Source organism: Tachypleus tridentatus, chromosome 6, assembly GCF_004210375.1.
Source record: "Tachypleus tridentatus isolate NWPU-2018 chromosome 6, ASM421037v1, whole genome shotgun sequence".
Classification (NCBI taxonomy): domain Eukaryota; kingdom Metazoa; phylum Arthropoda; class Merostomata; order Xiphosura; family Limulidae; genus Tachypleus; species Tachypleus tridentatus.
The window spans coordinates 151,698,253-151,717,431 of NC_134830.1; the positions used below are offsets into that span (position 1 = coordinate 151,698,253).

A 19,179-nucleotide genomic window follows, 5' to 3' on the forward strand; every position below is an offset into this window, starting at 1 on the left:
GGACATCTGTGGAGACATTCTGGTGTTGATAGCTGTTGAACTTACTGTTTTAACACACTCTAGTCTTACAGTTTTAAGACTTATGTGGTATAATGTATGGCTGTTATTATTAGAACACGCAAAGTTGTTTTTTTTTTTACATTTTAGTGCAACAGTTTGTTTTGATTTACTTATATTAATGGCCTGGCGGTAGGTGACGCTCGATTCGTATACTGCGGGCTCGAATCCTCATCTCCAAACATGTTCGCCTTTTCTGCCGCAGGAATGTTAAAATGAGACGATCAATCCTACTATTTGTTAGTAAAAAGAGTCGCTAAGAATTGGAGGTGGGTAATGTTGACTAGCTGCCTTCCCTCAAGTATATCGCTTTTAAATTTGGGACGGCTAGCGCAGATAGCCTTCAAGTAGTATTGCGCGAAATTCAAACCAAAGTAAAGTTGAAGATAACCTGTGAAATTGTCTTAGGCTGTTTACGTCAAATTTATTACAGTTACTACAATTATTATCTCTTGTGTTGGGACTGAACTTACTACATCTGGCAGCTTCAAATTACTGGCTACCTTGTGAGATCATATCCTTTGTATTAGGCTTAAATCATTCTTATAAATCTATCACAAAACTCTACGGTGAATTTAAACATGTTTGTACCATATTAAAATTTTATTTTATCCAATCAATTATTCTAATTTTAAGTACTTTTCTTAAGACACAAAAACTTATATTTTATTATTTGTATATATTATATATTAGTATGAATATATTATTGAGTTTCACTGTTAAGTACTTTGGAGTTTTAAGAAGCTGAGGAACAGTGAAGTGAATGTAATAACACCATTAATTTATTTAAAATTTCTCAGAAAGCTACACGAGGGCTATCTGCGCTTGCTGTCCCTCATTTAGCAGTGTAAGACTAGAGGGAAGGCAACTAGTCATCATCACTTATCGCCAACTCTTGGGTTACCATTTTACCAACGAATAGTGGGACTGACCGTCACATTATAACGCCCCTACAGCTGAGAGGGCGGGCATGTTTGGTGTGACGAGGATTCGAACCAGCGCCTCTCAGATTACGAGTCGAGTGCCTTAATCACTGAGGCATGCCGGGCCTAAGACTAGAGAGAAGGAAGCTAGTCATCACCACCCACCGCAAACTCTTAGTCTACTCTTTTAACCAACGAATTAACACGTCCTCACGTTGGTGTGATGGGGATTCGAACCGCTGATCCTCAGATTACGAATCGAGTGCCTTAACCACCTGGCCATGGCGGGGCTTTGATGTATTAATTTTCAAACTTAAAGTAAGAAGGTTCAAATTATCGATTCTTAATTTAGTTTTTGTTTGCCATTAAACTGTTTTTTGTGTATTTATGTAAACAGTTCCATATTTGTTGTTGGTATGTGTCACAAATAATACAAGACTTTTCTTTCTTTTTGTTTCTAAACCATGTATTTTCAAATACTCACACACGAAAACAAACGATAAATCAGGTTTGTAATTATCACCCTAATTGGATATTCAAGCGAATTCGCTAAGAACTAGATACATGAAAAACAGAGTCACAAAAGTGGATTTTCCAAACAAAAAGGTTTTCGCGCTCTTATTAACACAAACTTTAGATCTGTGCGTATAGGCGGCGCAGTGTTCGTGAATGAGGTTGCCAGATATCCTCTCCATGTGACGTCTTAGGAATTTTCCAGCTTCAGGACCACAGTCGTTGGTGACGTGGATGTATTTACAATGCACAAACTCACTAAAGGCACTGGAATACGTGAAGAACAGAAAAAGAAATTAGTTTTCATAAACAAACAAGAAATATTCTCAAACATCCTAAAAAGTTTTTATCGTATTACGATTGAAACGAAATCAAAATGCACCTATAATAGAGTTCAACGTTGGTTTAGAAGTATTGTGTATAAGACGCCCCCTTCTGGAATTCATGAGATGTTTCATATATATTCAAAAATATTAGAAACAAGCATTATTTAAAAAGTTAATATTTACACCAAGAGGTAATGTGGAGTATGAGGTGCGTCCTGATGTTTTGGTTGTGACTTCGGAAATAGGGCCCACATTGTCTATCACCAGCTGTGGGGATACACCATCTGTCGTTTTTAATCTCTTTTCGTAGAGTCTCGCGTATAAATAAAAAAAAGGAAACTGGAGTAAAATAAGGAAAACAAAATTATAATAAACTAAACTCAGTAGAATACACACCTCCACCATGCAGAGCTGATCATATTCGACACAAAAAAAAAAACGAAAATGTGTTCGCATGTCCTTTATTAATGGACACTTACTACTTCTAAAAGGACAACGAGGACTAGTATTCTAGCATCTATGTAAGTCTGTCAATCGTCAACAACATATGATCGTTTTTGACTGACTTATACAACAGAAATAATGTGAAAAATCAGTCTCCATGTTTACAATTTGGATTTTTTTTATTTTCGTGGTCTTGCTGTGACCTTGATCTTTGATCTTGACCCTCCAAAAACTAATAAAATCTAAGTTGGATCATAGTCCAAAGGTATACCAACTTTCGTCCAAATTCATTTCGCCATTTTCGAGAAATCGATTACCTCAGGCCCAGCATGGCCAGGTAAGTTAAGGCGTTCGACTCGTAATTTGAGGGTCGCCGATTCGAATCCCCGTTGCACCAAACTTGCTCGCCCTTTCAGCCGCGGGGAGTTGTAATGTGATGATCAATCCCACTATTTGTTGGTAAAAGAGTAGCCCAAAAGTTGGTGGTGAGTAGTGATGATTAGCCGCTTTCCCTCTTGTCTTACAATACTAAATTAGGGACGACTAGTGCAGACAGCCCTCATAAAAACACAAAGAAACACTGGGGTTGGGGATCATAACATATTGAAAATAACATGATAGATAAAGATGTGGGCTCCTGAGCCAACAATTTTCCACATCTGCATCACGCCACACCACTTCTAGATAACTGACAGAAGATGGCGGCTCTTAGAAACAAAATTGTTTTTTTAGAACAAACCCATATCGGGTTACCTGCTATGTCCACCGAGGATAATCTAACCCCGGATTATAAGTCCGTACACGTATCACAATCCCACCAGGGGGAGCAAATAAACGAAAATGAAAATTAATAATGTTATATCATTGGAAATGATGAGTTAGAAAACCTTACCTCCGGAAGTTGGTTTTCCAGCCGAAATTATCTTAGTGAAAGTTCGAATGTATGCAAATTTTATCTATTGGATGCTCGTTTCCATAGTTGTGATGGTCACAACATAGGTAACCCATTGTGTAGTTATATGTATTTTACACTATCAACAGACAAATAAAGAGTTCATCCACTACATATTGATAACTAAATTCCAATCTTACCAACACGTTTTTCGCAATTGATCTTCGACGTTTCCTTCTTGTTTCACGTTTTCTGACAACCACAGAGTATGGCGGTAAGTTGGCCCACACTTCTCTTCATCCACGGAGACATTTTTAAAACACTTGGCATGAAGCAAGTACTCTGAGAACAAGATTAAAAACACACAATTCTCACCGTGTTCTTACATTACGATAGGCCTGTCTCTGCTAATTAACAATAATTAATACAACGTATTGACCAAAATAGTCATGTATATCACGCTTCCATAACTAGTTTAGGACTCATCTTTATTGAGAAATATTCACGTAATATTTCGAAACTTTCGAGTACGTGTTATGCCATTTTTATTAAGCGAATGGTGATTGGTCGTAAGCATGTACCAATCTTTCTATTGAGCCAAACATTACTTTACTGTTTTATTTCACTCAAGCTTGGAGAAAGCCGAAAGCTTGTAACTCAATCATTATTAAATTATCACTCGAATACACACACACATACAACGTAATTTGTATTGAGTAGAAATAAACGAAAAACTGTTTGTTTGGAACTTTGTGCAAAACTACACGAGGGCTATCTGCGCTAGCCGTCCATAATTTAGCAGTGTAAGACTAAAGGGAAGGCAGCTAGTCATCACCACCCACCGCCAATTATTGGGATTGGCAATCACATTATAACGCCTCCACGGCTGAAAAGGCAAACATATTTGGTGTGACAGGGATTGGAACCCGTGACCCTCAGATTACGAGTCGAGTGCCTTAATCATCTGGCCATGTCGGGCCCGAAATGAAGGATTGGTTAGCGTTCACTTAGCAACATAAACGATAAATATCATAAATGAAAGGTCTCACCTTTCAAAGTTCATAATTATTGCAAAATCAGAAAACGTAAAATGTTCACAAACCCATCCTTCATCAAAATTATTTTTAGCAATTTCTTTATTGGAGATAAATATTATAGCATTTATAATACACTAGATTATTTTGCCACAAAATTATTTTTGGGGAACAAAACCAAAAGGGTTAAAAGTAAGAACCACTTACAATCATATAGAGAGTACTGGTGTGTTATAGTTAAATGATTTTGGAACCTCACCACGTCATCACAGCCCGTGTCACCACGCCCGGTCGTGTTCTCTCTGACGAATGTGCGTTTTGAAAATGGGCCTGCAGCACAGTTTCCATTGCCCAAGATTCCCTCGAAAGCCCGTCATGCCCGAAGCACACCACTGCTCCCTGCAAGCTTTTATAATTCGTCCAGTGTATCAAGACAACATCTTCCAATTATCCATTTAACACAATACGATAACAAAAAAAATCTATAAATGCTACGTCAGGCGACTTGACCGATATATTTTCACAAGAGGTAGCATGAATACCCGTTTTATTGTCCAGCTATTTCAAATTTTGAGTCTTTAACTGGTGGTAATTGGAACCCTCTCTTTGTGAACTCATGCCGTGTTTCCAGAGGAAATTCTTCTTGATTGTGTTGTATACAGTTATAACTGAATATATATAGAGACAGTTGTTCTGATATTTGTGTACTCTTATAACTGAATGATACATATATAGAGACAGTTGGTCTGATATTGGTGTACTGTTATAACTGAATGATACATATTTAGAGACAGTTGGTCTGATATTGTTGTGTTGTTATTACTAAATGATACAAATGTAGAGACAGTTGTTCTGATATTTGTGTACTCTTATAACTGAATGATACATATATAGAGACAGTTGGTCTGATATGGGTGTACTGTTATAACTGAATGATACATATTTAGAGACAGTTGGTCTGATATTGTTGTGTTGTTATTACTAAATGATACAAATGTAGAGACAGTTGTTCTGATATTTGTGTACTCTTATAACTGAATGATACATATATAGAGACAGTTGGTCTGATATTGGTGTACTGTTATAACTGAATGATACATATTTAGAGACAGTTGGTCTGATATTGTTGTGTTGTTATTACTAAATGATACAAATGTAGAGACAGTTATTCTGATATTTGTGTACTCTTATAACTGAATGATACATGCTTAGAGACAATTGTTTTGATGTTGGTATATTGTTATAACTGTTGTTGTTATATCACAGTCAATCCCACCATTCGTTTGTATAGAGTAGCCTATGAATTGACAGTGGTTGCTGTTGACTCTCTTCCTTCTTGGTTAGGGACAGCTAGTGCTGGTAGTTCTCGAGTATCTTTGAGCGAAATTAAAAAAAACAACTCAATTTTACAAATTATAATTAGTATCACAAGTGACGTAGTAACATTCCTAAGGCGTAACCTGGCAACACTTGTATTATGATCTATTACCTAAAGGAACAGTTATATAAGACGTTTCCTTGACGTTCCTAGGATGTAACAGATGTTAACTGTCTTGTCACTTGTTAGTATATTAGATACTCTAATCTGTAATAGCTTTCTGTCGAGACGTTACGTTATATTAGTAAGGGTCGCGAGCTTCTTTAAAATTATTCGACCATTGCAGATTTGTCGTTAATTCAAGAGTTTCGCAGAACTAAGATGTTGTAACTCACGACGTCATGAGATTTTTGACAGTTTCATTTAATCCACACGGTATCAAGTTTTGAAATAAGCGCATAATTATAAAGTAGGTCCCTAAGACTGAATATGCATAGCTCATCAGTAACGCCCTCTGTAGGCGTCATTAAGACGCAGTGTTCTAAACGGCTTTTATTATTTTACTTCAGATGGTTATGTGTGAACTAGAATAACCACAGAAGGCGAGACGGCCCAGCCAATTGTGAGAAATATCTTGAAAATGTTGTGAAGGCCTTGATTGACACTTCCGAGTGGAAAGATTGGTGCAAGATGACACGTGACTTAGCATGAAATTTAACACTTCGTATAGATTTCGTTCACAATTGTTGTTTTTTAAACAAAAGTGTTGTCATTTTAACGGTCATTAGGTGTCTTTTCTTAACCCTGTGAAAATGTTGCTTGTTAACATAGCAGTTTGTTTGTTTTAGAAAAAAAGCCACATTGGGCTATTTGCTGTGTTCACCACAGGAGTCAAAACGGATTATAGCGCTGTAAATCCGTTAACTTATCGCAGTCCCATCGCTGAACAATGCAGTGGTAGGTTAACGAATCTTGACTTGTAAGCACAATATACCTAGGTGCTGACTGTCGAATTATCTATCTATCTATATATATATACATATATTGTTGTGCATACAGGTAGTTTTAATATTAATATGCTATTTTGAAAACGGACGCCATTGTAAAGTTCTCTGCTTTAGATAAAACTAGGCTACCTTGGTTCTGTACTATCACTGTTGCTTGTATCGCTAACAGGGGTCGCTCGTGTACTTCTACTCGTCTGTCTTTAAGTAGCCAATGTATGTATCATCTGGTATTTCAAGAACTTCAGAAACTTAATCCAGTGAAGGATTAATAATATCATAACCCAAAACTTCTACACATTACAAGTGTGTAATGAATGGGCTATAAGGATTTAAACAGACACTTAGTCGAAGGTAAACAAACTAAAGGTCTACATTATTGACACTTAACAGAGAATGAAGAAGTTCAAAAGAAACTCAGAGGTTTAATTGGCACTTAAAGTAATTTCAATGGGCACTTAACATAAGCTGAAAGTAATTTTAATGGGTGCTTAACATAGGCTGAAAGTAATTTCAATGGGCTCTCAACATAAGCTGAAAGTAATTTCAATGGGCACTCAACATAAGCTGAAAGTAATTTCAATGGGCACTCAACATAAGCTGAAAGTAATTTTAATAGGCACTTAACATAAGCTGAAAGTAATTTTAATGAGCACTTACATAAGCTGAAAGTAATTTCAATGGGCTCTTAACATAAGCTGAAAGTAATTTTAATAGGCACTTAACATAAGCTGAAAGTAATTTTAATGGGCTCTTAACATAGGCTGAAAGCAATTTTAATGGGCATTTAATAGTTGCTGAACAATATAAAACCAACTTAATGAGCACTTATCAGAGACTGAAGAACCGTAAAGTCCACGTGCATAGTGAAACATGTCAGTTTCCTTTGTCTACTGATATTCCACTGATCTGCTACTATGTTATCAAGCTACACTACAACATGCAAACATTCATCAAAAGGTACATTTAATCATATCCAGTGTTATCAAGCTACACTACAACATGCAAACATTCATCAAAAGGTACATGTAATCATATCCAGTTCATGTTCTACTCATGAACATCCATATGTAACGAACCTAAGTCAGTAAGTAATTCTTACATTCATTCTCTTACCAGCTGGTGAATGTATTTTAATTACAAATATTTAATAAGTTTGTATGTTGTATAAGCGGCTACTTACCTTCTTGCACGCGACCTGGTATGCACAATTCTGCAATAAACTGACGAGCCCCTGAAAGCACGTGATTGAAAACTCTTTGTTGTGTCTGGGTGAAGCATCTTTCCTTGTGGCTGTCAAAACACCGAACACTCTCTCTCAACCTTCTGTAAAAAAAAACTGATAGAGTGAGCGACGTTCTACTAAAGATGTTTTATTTGGAAGTTTCAACAATTCTTGTTGGTGCTCATTAACTCAGACAAAAAAATAGTCTTAAGCGATATTTTATTTCACATGACTAAACATCGAATAATCGATGGACGACAGTTAGGATGAAGTGAGAAGATTACCGTGACGTCACGATAGTTAGTGTGACGTGACAAGATCACCGTGACGTCACTAGAGTTACTGTGACGTGACAATATCACCGTGACATCATGAGAGTTACTGTGATGTGACAAGATCACCGTGATATCACGAGAGTTAGTGTGACGTGACAAGATCACCGTGACATCACGAGAATTAATGTGATGTGACAAGATCACCGTGATATCACGAGAGTTAGTGTGACGTGACAAGATCACCGTGACGTCACTATAATTAGTGTGACATCACAATATTGCAGTGACGTCACGAGAGTTAGCGTGAAGTGACAAGATTGCCGTGACGTCACTAGCGTTATAGCATCAACTGAAATAAATTTGAAATCCTTTCACAAATATTGATAGTTTTAGAAGTGCAACTGCAGTAAAGTTTGAAATGAACAACAAAATTATTCTTAATAGAAAAACAAAATTCCGGAGAACATTTAAGTTACAAGTTCTCTTCTGTATGTGACCCATGTTAAGTCATATTAACTACGTGAAACACACAAGTCAGGTTAGCTGGTATTTCATGAGCTTCTTTATTTGCCCGAATCGTGTCTTATGCCCAAAATCGGTTAAATGACTAAGCAAAACAGGCATAGCTGTTAGTAATTTTTAGTAATGGACTAGACGGATTGTTCTTCTCACAGGTCACCATAGACGGATTGTTCTTCTGACAGGTCACCATAGACGGATTGTTCTTCTCACAGGTCACCATAGACGGATTGTTCTTCTCACAGGTCACCATAGACGGATTGTTCTTCTGACAGGTCACCATAGACGGATTGTTCTTCTCACAGGTCATCATAGACGGATTGTTCTTCTCACAGGTCATTTACTTTCTCAACACAAGTAAACACCTGATAAACGAAGAAATTAACACCGATTTCGACATAATAAATTAAGCGGTTTCATCCTGAACGACACGTCATACTTACAAGTACTAAAGAGCAAGGTCAGAGTACAGAGGTCAGGTAAAGTCGTCCTTAATTTTAAACTACTGAGCAGATGGAGAGCAGTTACTCAGCAGCAGTACCCGCTTATGAAACAAATAAGGGGGTCGATTGCCACGCCTATAACACATGACCAGCTGAAAATCCGAAGCGTGTTCGGCAGTGCGAAAACTGGACATTCCACTACGCAGCCAGGTTTGAAATGCGAGCAAACAAAAATACGGCGGACGATTTCTCAAACAACGGTGAATTGATGAAATTTTGAGTGGATTTCCTACAAGTAATTGATAAGTTAAGACCAATATATAAAAACAGACAACTAGTTATCTAGTGTAACAATAAAATAAACGGGAAAAACAGTTATAGTTTTTTTTTTAAATTATAACTTATGACAATAAAAATACATTTTATGGAATATGTGTGTACGGACTTATGTGGAGTTAGTTTGTTTTGCGCACGACGCATTTTTATTAATATTTACATACTAGTTTACATGGGTAACCAGTGATCAATTTCCAACAACCTCGCCTGGTTTAACAGAGGACATAGACTATCCAATTAGAGCATTTCCCTTAGTAATGACATCATCCGAACCTCGTCCCGTGTAACTTATCCTCGAGTTAATTAAATTAGTATGTAATGACCTTCCGTAAGGCTGTCATAGTTTCAGTTTACAAAACCAAGTTATATATTCTAATATACACTGTTTCCAACCAACGGTTGTCGAACACAGGTATTTAGCGTTGTGAGCCTGCAGGCTTTCTGTTGGGGCCCGGCATGGCCTAGCGCGTTAAGGCGTGCACTTCGTAATCCGAGGGTCGCGGGTTCGCGCCCTAGTCGCGCCAAACATGCTCGCCCTCCCAGCCGTGGGGGCGTTATAATGTGACGGTCAATCCCACTATTCGTTGGTAAAAGAGTAGCCCAAGAGTTGGCGGTGGGTGGTGATGACTAGCTGCCTTCCCTCTAGTCTTACACTGCTAAATTAGGGACGGCTAGCAGATAGCCCTCGAGTAGCTTTGTGCGAAATTCCAAAACAAACAAACAAGCTTTCTGTTGAGGCACTGGAGGGCTTGTTACATGTTTTGCAGTGATTAATTAATTGTGTTTTTTTTTCTAGTAAAGAACAAACTTACACAACATCCTAATGTTTACTAGTCTTTATTGCAACAATTTCCTATACCTAAAGTTTCTAACCCCAGTTCCTTTCTTATTGAAATAACAACCACTCACCCACATCCTGCCTCCAACTCTTGCATGGTAGTAGCGAAGACCAGATCTTGGTTCTGGGTGACCGACTGAAGCGAACTTAAACATAGCTGGAACTTCTGAACCGTACATGTCTGGTCGGGTGAGAAGGTGGATTCTTGTAGAAAAACACAAGTGTCATTAGACATTTAGCATGTGACATGAGTAACAGACACATAGCACGACTAATATTATAGACTATTTGTGTCTGTCAATGTTTTCAAAATATAAATACACTCATAAAATATCAACTGACAGTAAAACTAATGTGTTTAGTATACTTATGAAAGTTGGAAAATGAAAACAGTTTGTCTACTCTTATAACTCATATTTTACAAACAATATTATATTTATAATTTCATTCTTAATAGGAGGAATACTCAGTAGCCGCGGCACTTGAAATTCTCCTGGACAGGAATAGAGTAAATTAATCCATCAGACCGTGTTTTCATTTGGGCTCGGCATGGCCAAGTGGTTAAGGCACTCGACTCGTAATCCGAGGGTCACACGTTTGAATCCCCGTCACACCAAACATGTTCGCCCTTTCAGCCGTGGGTATGTTATAATGTACGATCAATTCCAATATTCGTTGGTGAAAAAAGTACCCCAAGAATTGCCGGTGGGTGGTGATGACTAGCTACCGTCTCTCCATTCTTACACTGCTAAATTAGGGACGGCTAGCTCAGATAGCCCTCGTGTAGCTTTGCGCGAATTTCAACAAAACCAAATTTTTTCAATTTTATTAGTTATAATTTTGTGCGTGTGGTGCACGTGCACCTGCTTTTATTTTATTACTCATTTGGATTTCTACCAGCCTACCCTCAAATTGAAGTTATTTTATACAAGGTCAGAGTAGTTTAATCTAATGGATCTTGAGGTGTGGTCAAAAATATAAATTAAAAGGGTTTGACATCCTGGGTCCAAAACTGTAATTAAACCTCATATCCTGACCGATATGACTGTTCTACGAGCTACTATGCACAGGGTGAAAATATACACGAGCGCCCTCTGTTGTTATTTGTATGTATATCATTGTTTACCTGTTGTACTGTACTTCCTAATTCAAACACCCATTGATTTGAAGTCGTTTACAATATTTGTTGATTTTGTTTATCATAATCCCACAGAGGTAATATAGTAATACCACAAGAAAATAATTATAAAAAAAATATTGATTTTGTTTCTCGCAACTCTTCAGAGGTAATGTGGTAATACACAGTAAAGACTTGCTCCATGTTATTTATTTTGTTGTAACCCTGCAATGGTAATACTACACGTCCAAAGAAATGTTCCACTTCAACAAAACTGACCAAATTCTTTATTTTATGACAACTGTAAGAAGCTGAAATATAACAACAGACAGAAAATTAGCCACTGACGTGCGCGTGTGTAAAGGAAACCCATCTCAACTGATGTATTGTTTACCCAGACTTATAACTCACAGGAACTTTAAATATGAACCTAGACTCTTGTGGACGGAAATTTGATCAATGCCTGGCTTTGTTACACGCTCAGAAACAATCAATAAATCTTAGATAAGACGCCCTTCTTCCTCCACTTATGAACAATGTATAATTAGTCAAATATTCAGTACTTTGAACACAATGAGCGAAACTTCGATTTTATTTTTGTGTGTATAATATTGACAGCAAATATTAATTATCAAATAAAATGATGTGCGTCTCATAATTAGCGTTTGTGAGAATGAAATTTAACAAAAGAGAAATTGTTTATCTATAATCAATGAGCAGCGCCCTCTGTTTGAGTTAATTTCAAACTGGATATCCATATCTTAATATGCTATTATTTTCCATTATTTTATTATTTTTTTTTAAATGTGAAATATAAATAGCTCTAACTTTGATATCTGAAGTTTGTTTGCCGGTAATTAATAATAGCGCCATCTGTTGAGCACTTGAAAATAATTGAATGAACTTATAATCGATATTAAACCGTTATTTAATAATGTCCTCTAAACTTTGAATAATTGATATTATATTTTTACTGCTCGAAATAGCTGTGATTTGGTTCGATATAAATAGTTGTATTCTTTAAAAATATTAAACACGAATGAACTTTTGTTATGGGGTGTTCAGTGATTAACGAGAAAAATAAGTGAAAGCTTTGTTTATGCATGCACTGCACAAAACTGTTGACAAGTAGGCTTAACAGTTATCTTTCTTCAGTGATTGGTGATCATGATTTTAAAGCAAATGTGCTATCACAAGCTCTAGCAGGCAAAAACAAAACCAAAACCCAATAAAGTTATCAATACTTTGATACAGTTTCTGGAATAGAAAAAAAAAAAACCGACAGTGAGGAGAAAAAAGCAAACTTTGGTTTAGTTGTGTGTAAAGTATTATCATATTCTCTAAAACCTTCAATAGAAATGATTTATTTACGTCTTTTACGTCGAACTGCGATCAGTGGTACGGAAACTTGCTTCTGAAACTTGAATTTATTAAATCAGTTACGGGAATAAATCATACCATGGAACGTCCTGTTCAAACCACGATGTTCCATAACTTCCCTTTCCCCAGTAAACTTAGAAGTATCAGTACGTTCACAGCAATAATACAAAAACCAGTGAAATGCATTATTTTTGGTCTATGACACAAATTTATGAATGATCAAACGTAAGTATAATCACGTTGCGCAGCAAATAAACCCTTGGGATTTGGGACGGAACAAACTTATTAAAACAACCTTTGTACTTGTATATTTACTCTATTTTTTTAAATAATCGAAACAAATTGAGGTTATAAGAATAACGAAACAGTAGAGGGAAAAAAGGAGATAAACCATTTTAAATTACACTGCACAACAAAGTTTTTGCTTCTTGAACACTGTTGGGTGTTCCTTATAGATTTTTGGCTGCTGATCACGAAAATTACATCCAAATTTGCCCATCGCCAGGACGTTTTCACCAGGACATTGCTACAGTGGAAAAACGATATCAGGGCAACTGGAATCCGTCAATGTTTGCTGACTACTGTTGGACACTACAACGTAATGCAATGGACATTGAATACAAACGAAAATCAGGATCAAAACGCTTTCAATTATGTTGAACTTAACAGCGTTTAGAAACATAAACGCAATTAAATACGTTATTGCCGGTAAACAGTTAACTGTCTATTTCTCAGAGTTCCTACGTGATGAAGCAAAACCAAAACTATATTTGTGTATACCCACCAGGTACCTGTCACAATCAGCATAAAATTAAAAAAAAATATATATTGTCGAGTGCTATCGAATAAATCATCCAATTATTCGGTATCCAGTTAGGTTAGTTTAGAATATTCTAGTAGCAAAGCGGTATGTTTGCGACTTTACAATGCTAGAAATCGGGTTTCAATACCTGTCGTGGGCGGAGCACCTTTAGCCCATTTGTGCTAAATTACAATCAGTTATTCCTTTTTGTTTGTTTTTGAATGTTGACGTTTTGTACTCACATCTGAAAGGTTGTCACTAAGAAGTGTTACACAGAAAAGACTAGAACATTATGCATATCCTACCTGAAATTACCTGGAAAAGGCTTAAATTAGCTTGTGATAAAATGAAAAGTTATTATTATGTTAATGCTGAAAAGAGTGGATTTCATTCGGATGACATTGTACGGCTGTACGGTCTCCACCATAAGAGACGACAAACTTCAAAACTGAGGAAGTGTTGGGGACGGCCATATGTTGAGCCGAAAACAAGGATTGAGCTTACATAATCTAGAAGAATATGTTGTCCGAGAGAAGGTTGTCCACCACAGTCATCTTTGGAGGTATGTTGGTGAGAGAACAGTCAACTGGGATGTTGGTGAGAGAACAGTCAACTGGGATGTTGGTCAGAGAACAGTCAACTGGGATGTTGGTGAGAGAACAGCCAACTGGGATGTTGGTGAGAGAACAGTCAACTGGGATGTTGGTCAGAGAACAGTCAACTGGGATGTTGGTGAGAGAACAGTCAACTGGGATGTTGGTCAGAGAACAGTCAACTGGGATGTTGGTGAGAGAACAGCCAACTGGGATGTTGGTGAGAGAACAGTCAACTGGGATGTTGGTGAGAGAACAGTCAACTGGGATGTTGGTGAGAGAACAGTCAACTGGGTAACTCCATAGAAAACTTTTCCAGTGGAAATTTAACCTGCTGATAAGTCAAATCAAAACATCTTTAAAAAGACTAAGGATAAAACAGATTCGTTTGACCACTCACTGAGAAAGATCTACTCAAGTGACATTTAGACAATCTATAAGTCTTGGAAAGAAAAAAACAACAACACACACACAAAAATAGTAAATGGGCAGTTTAGTGTAGAGATTTATTTGTGTATTATGATTGTTCAAGGGACTTCGTAATCCAGGAAGAGAGCAGTGCTGTAAGCTGCATTTTTAGTATTTTAATTTAGATGTTTGTTAGAAAAAACGTCATTCGTCACGAGGACAATACCTAGAAATTTCTTGGAAGTTAAAGTTGACTTGAAAATCTCGAAGTTTCCCAGTAAAATATAAATACCAGACTTAGTGAACTGTCTGGTTAATCAGTTAATGAGTGATTTAGTTCTATGTCAGTTAACAGGTTTGTCTGATCTGCCATTAAGTTTGTAGGTAAGTTAAGCATGCATTAGATACATAATTTCTGTTAAAGCGTTGTTTGTAAAGTTAGGTCTACAAGTGAATGTACCCTGTACCAAACGTTATTGAATAATTAAAGTAATTCGTTAGCGTTATGTGGACATGACTCAGCATTATATTTTATCAAATAAACCAAAATGACCCGCCCAATGGGAAAACACGTTACAACAATATTAACGGAAGATAATATTAGGTTTAGCAATAAACATTTGACAGCAAATAATGTTAGGTTTAGCAATAAACGTTTAATAATCAAGTTAGGCTTGACAGTAAAGGTCTGCTACTCGAGTGTATTAATGTTATAAACATAAGTATGAAACCGCAACGGTGAAACGACGGCTGAAATAAAAGCTTCTTTCTTTTAATTTTATGTCTAGAAACTAATTTTTTATTACAAATATAGTAACGCTAGGTATCATTAGGCTTAAAAGAAACAATATTTTTATAATGGCTTTCTTTTTAAATTGCACATTATGTGATAACTTAACAATTACTGAAAGTAATAAACAACAACTGAAAAAAAGGATGACAAAAATATTCCGTATTTTTAAAGTGTTGCATGAACTGTATACAACAATAAGTAATGACGATTTTATTTACTTAGTAGCAAATCATTCGAAGGCAAGAAATAAAGGAAGTTCACTTCCGGAGGAAGTTACGGTTACCTGGCAACCCACTTTTACTGACTAGTAATTTTTTATTCGTTAATTTGTATCTTATTATTTCATCAAGAGACCCTCTCGAGGCCACTGAGTGCTTTACATGTGTATCCAACATTGAACTTCAACAAAATCTAATTATATATATTCTCTAAGCATGGAAGTCTGCTAAATAAAATTATTGGTTCCAGGATAAATTTGTTGTCTTCTAATCAGATTTCCTGGTGAAGGCGTATGTGTTTAATATAAACTCGAAGTCCAGTATTAAGCATGAGCCTTTAATAACTTAGACTAGAGTAACTGTTATAACATAATTGCCTTTAATCTAAGTAGTACAAATCGTTAATGATAATTTAATGTAGACAGCGGTGTAAATAAATTATGGGTAACAAAGTGGAGTGGACGGATGGATGGATGACAGTGTAGATACGGCAGAAATACAGTGTACGTATTTTGAAAATAAATTCTATACATAAATTGTTGCTCATGTTTGTATTCTAGTTAAGCAGAAAGCTACACTATGTGCTCTGCCCAACACTGGTATCGAAACCCGGTTTCTAGCGTTGGTAGTCCGAAGACGTACCGCCGTGTCACTGGTGGGGAGTTCTGTATGTAGGAAGCTAAATTGGAAACCTATGCGTTGTGTTGGAAACCTATGTGTTGTGTTGGAAACCTATGCGTTGTGTTTCGAAGTAAATTCTGTAAATATTAAACTCAAGTGTTTTTTTTTTTAAGTTTTGCTTTTAATTTAACAATTTCAATATATTTAGCTTTGTGTCTTCAAAATTTTGTACAGTTTCAGGAAAAATAGTAAAATACATATTTATGTTTCGGTTTCTTTTCGTCGGAGGTTTTTGTTTGTTTGTTTTGGAATTTCGCACAAAGCTACTCGAGGGCTATCTGTGCTAGCCGTCCCTAATTTAGCAGTGTAAGACTAGAGGGAAGGCAGCTAGTCATCACCACCCACCGCCAACTTTTGGGCTAATCTTTTCCCAACGAAAAGTAGGATTGACCGTCACATTATAACGCCCCCACGGCTGAGAGGGCGAGCATGTTTGGCGCGACGCGGGCGCAAACCCGCGGCTCTCGAATTACCAGTCGCGCGCCTTACGCGCTTGGCCAAGCCGGGCATCGCCGGTAGTTTTAAAAGAATTAATATATGCAACACGCGTGGTAAAATAACTTGCAGGACTTGCGTAAAAACATTGAGTTGTATTTGTTTTCCTTGTTGGTATAATAACATGATACCTTAAATAACGTGAGCGCGTGCACGTCCTTTACCAACAGTAAAAACGCACGTGCCCATAAGCGCTGTAATTATACTATTAACTCTAAAATGCTGCACATAGTTTTCGTGGTGGTTTAAAGTTTGATTACCGAGTGGGTTGTTTAAACCGGTATAATTTGATCATGTTTGTTAGGTCGTTTGTTAAAAGAAAGGTCTCCAATAAAGCGATTATTATGAAAACAAGAACAAGAAAAATACAACGGCATTAAAAGTAATCCAGATATATAATATAGCGAACAACTTGGTGTTCAAATCGTCATTTGAAATAACATGACGTAGGAGGTATAATTATTTAATTTGTCACGATGACGTCAGCTAATAACCAACGAGATGATGGATGTTTGTAATTCCTGTTTAACCATGCTGTACAAATTTTAAATGAAAATGAAATCCAATTAGAACTTAGAGAAGAGAGAAACGAAACTCTTAAATATTACAACTTTTAAACATGAAGTCAAAAATAGAGATTTGTTGTTTGAGGAAATAAGTTTCAACATTGCGTTTCAAATAATAATTTGTTTGTTTATTTGTTCGTGATTATATTTTCACTTTAGGCTACCTGTCTTGTTTCTGTGATATTTCTGATTTTATAAATGACCGACTTTTGTTTCATTCGTTATTTGAGCCCATAACGGACATACATTTATATAATAGCAATTCTGTCATATTTAAAACAGTAACGTAGTTGGTGTATGGTTCTCTCTTATTAAGTAACGACAACCTTTGGATTGGCTTCATGCAGATTGGATGGCTATTGGTCCTTCTATCATTGCCACAATGTTATCATTGGTTGTGGTACTGTGTGTATGTATGATCACTGTGATGCATGGTGATTAACATTCCACATGTTGTGTATATGTATTGTATTTATACCTTCATTATGTTAAAAAAAACATGGACGTTCAGGAATGATAGAGATGAAACAAAAACCTCTTTGTAGCTTTATGGTTGTTTGTTTTTGAATTTCGCGCAAAGCTACACAAGGGCCATCTACGCTAGCCGTCCTTAATTTAGCAGTGTAAGACTAGGGGGAAGTCATCACCACTCACCGCTAACTCTTGGGCAACTCTTTTACCAACGAACAGTGTGTTTGGTGTTTTTCTTATAGCAAAGCCACATCGGACTATCTGCTCAGCCCACCGAGGGGAATCGAACCGCTGATTTTAGCGTTGTAAATCCGGAAACATACCGCTGTACTAGCGGGGGGCACGAATAGTGGGATTGATCGTAACATTATAACGCCCAACGAATAGTGGGATTGAACGTCACATTATAACGCCCCCAGGGTTAAAAGGGGCGAGCATGTTTGTTGCGACGGGGAGTGGCTTTGGAGAACCTGTAAACATTGGAATGGTAAGACTACTGAACTATAGTGGAATGTTGTGAGGGCCGTATTTTGTCACTACATGAGTTTTGTACACGCATGGACTTGTTGGATGGTATTTACATCTATACATGCATGGTTTAAACTGTAAAGTACAGATAGCCGTATGAATTTTTCAAGCTGTACAAATCTGTACATATATACTGAATGCAAATATAAGAGAATGTGTCATAATGTAATAACATATATATAGCATAAACATTTTTATCACTTCTTATGGTTGTTAGATTGGGCCTAACAAACCAAAAGCTACAACCCACGAAGTCTGAAATGTCTACATTTAGATATAAAGTTCCATTTTTCATCTAACGATCTTTTAGTTGCATTTAGTCTAATCTGAGGAAAAAATGAAAGGACGTTAAAAACGGTTCGACTCTCCAGTTCACTTCAAAAGTAGATAAAACGTAGTAAATCGTTTTATGTTATTATATAACTAAATTACAGTGAATTCACTGCACGTAACAGAATAAGTCCTAACATCCTTAACTCGTGTGTGTGTGTGTGACTTTCAGGTAATTAGTTCTAAATAACTACACATGAAGTACATGGCGCTGCCTACATTCTTTAGTCTCCTGGGTTTGAAGTCTATGTAATTTAAATAAACGACCATTAATAAACAAAATATAAATATAACTAAGCATTCCTTACTTCCCAAACCCATTTCAAACAACTCCAAAAAGTTACATTACTAGAAGATTTCATTTATAGCTAATCCGTCACATTTAACAATAAACACAACTTCATCTAACGATATACAAAATTATTGTCTTGTAGCAACAATATAAAGAATTATTGTCTTATGGTAACAATATAAAGAATTATTGTCTTATGGTAACAATATACAAAATTTTTGCCTTGTAGCAACAATGTAAGGGACTTTTGCTTACAGTTACGGCACAAGTCACTGTTTTATAGTAATAACTTAAAGGGTTATTGTTTTATTGTTACAATATAAAAGGTTGTCGTTTTATAGTCGTAGTATAAAGGACT

At 36.4% G+C, this 19,179-nt stretch overlaps 1 protein-coding gene across 1 annotated transcript in view; it reads right to left on the reverse strand.

Moving 5' to 3' along the window:
- Positions 1 to 1,428: 1,428 nt before the first annotated feature.
- Positions 1,429 to 19,179, reverse strand: part of LOC143254076 (uncharacterized) — a 37,421-nt gene continuing 19,670 nt past the window's right edge. The window contains exons 2-5 of the mRNA XM_076508824.1: positions 10,219 to 10,351; positions 7,695 to 7,837; positions 3,356 to 3,497; positions 1,429 to 1,760 (exon numbers count right to left, since the gene is read on the reverse strand). Coding sequence (XP_076364939.1) covers positions 1,517 to 1,760; positions 3,356 to 3,497; positions 7,695 to 7,837; positions 10,219 to 10,351 — 662 coding nt within the window. The 3' untranslated portion in view covers positions 1,429 to 1,516. The remainder of the gene's footprint in view (positions 1,761 to 3,355; positions 3,498 to 7,694; positions 7,838 to 10,218; positions 10,352 to 19,179) is intronic.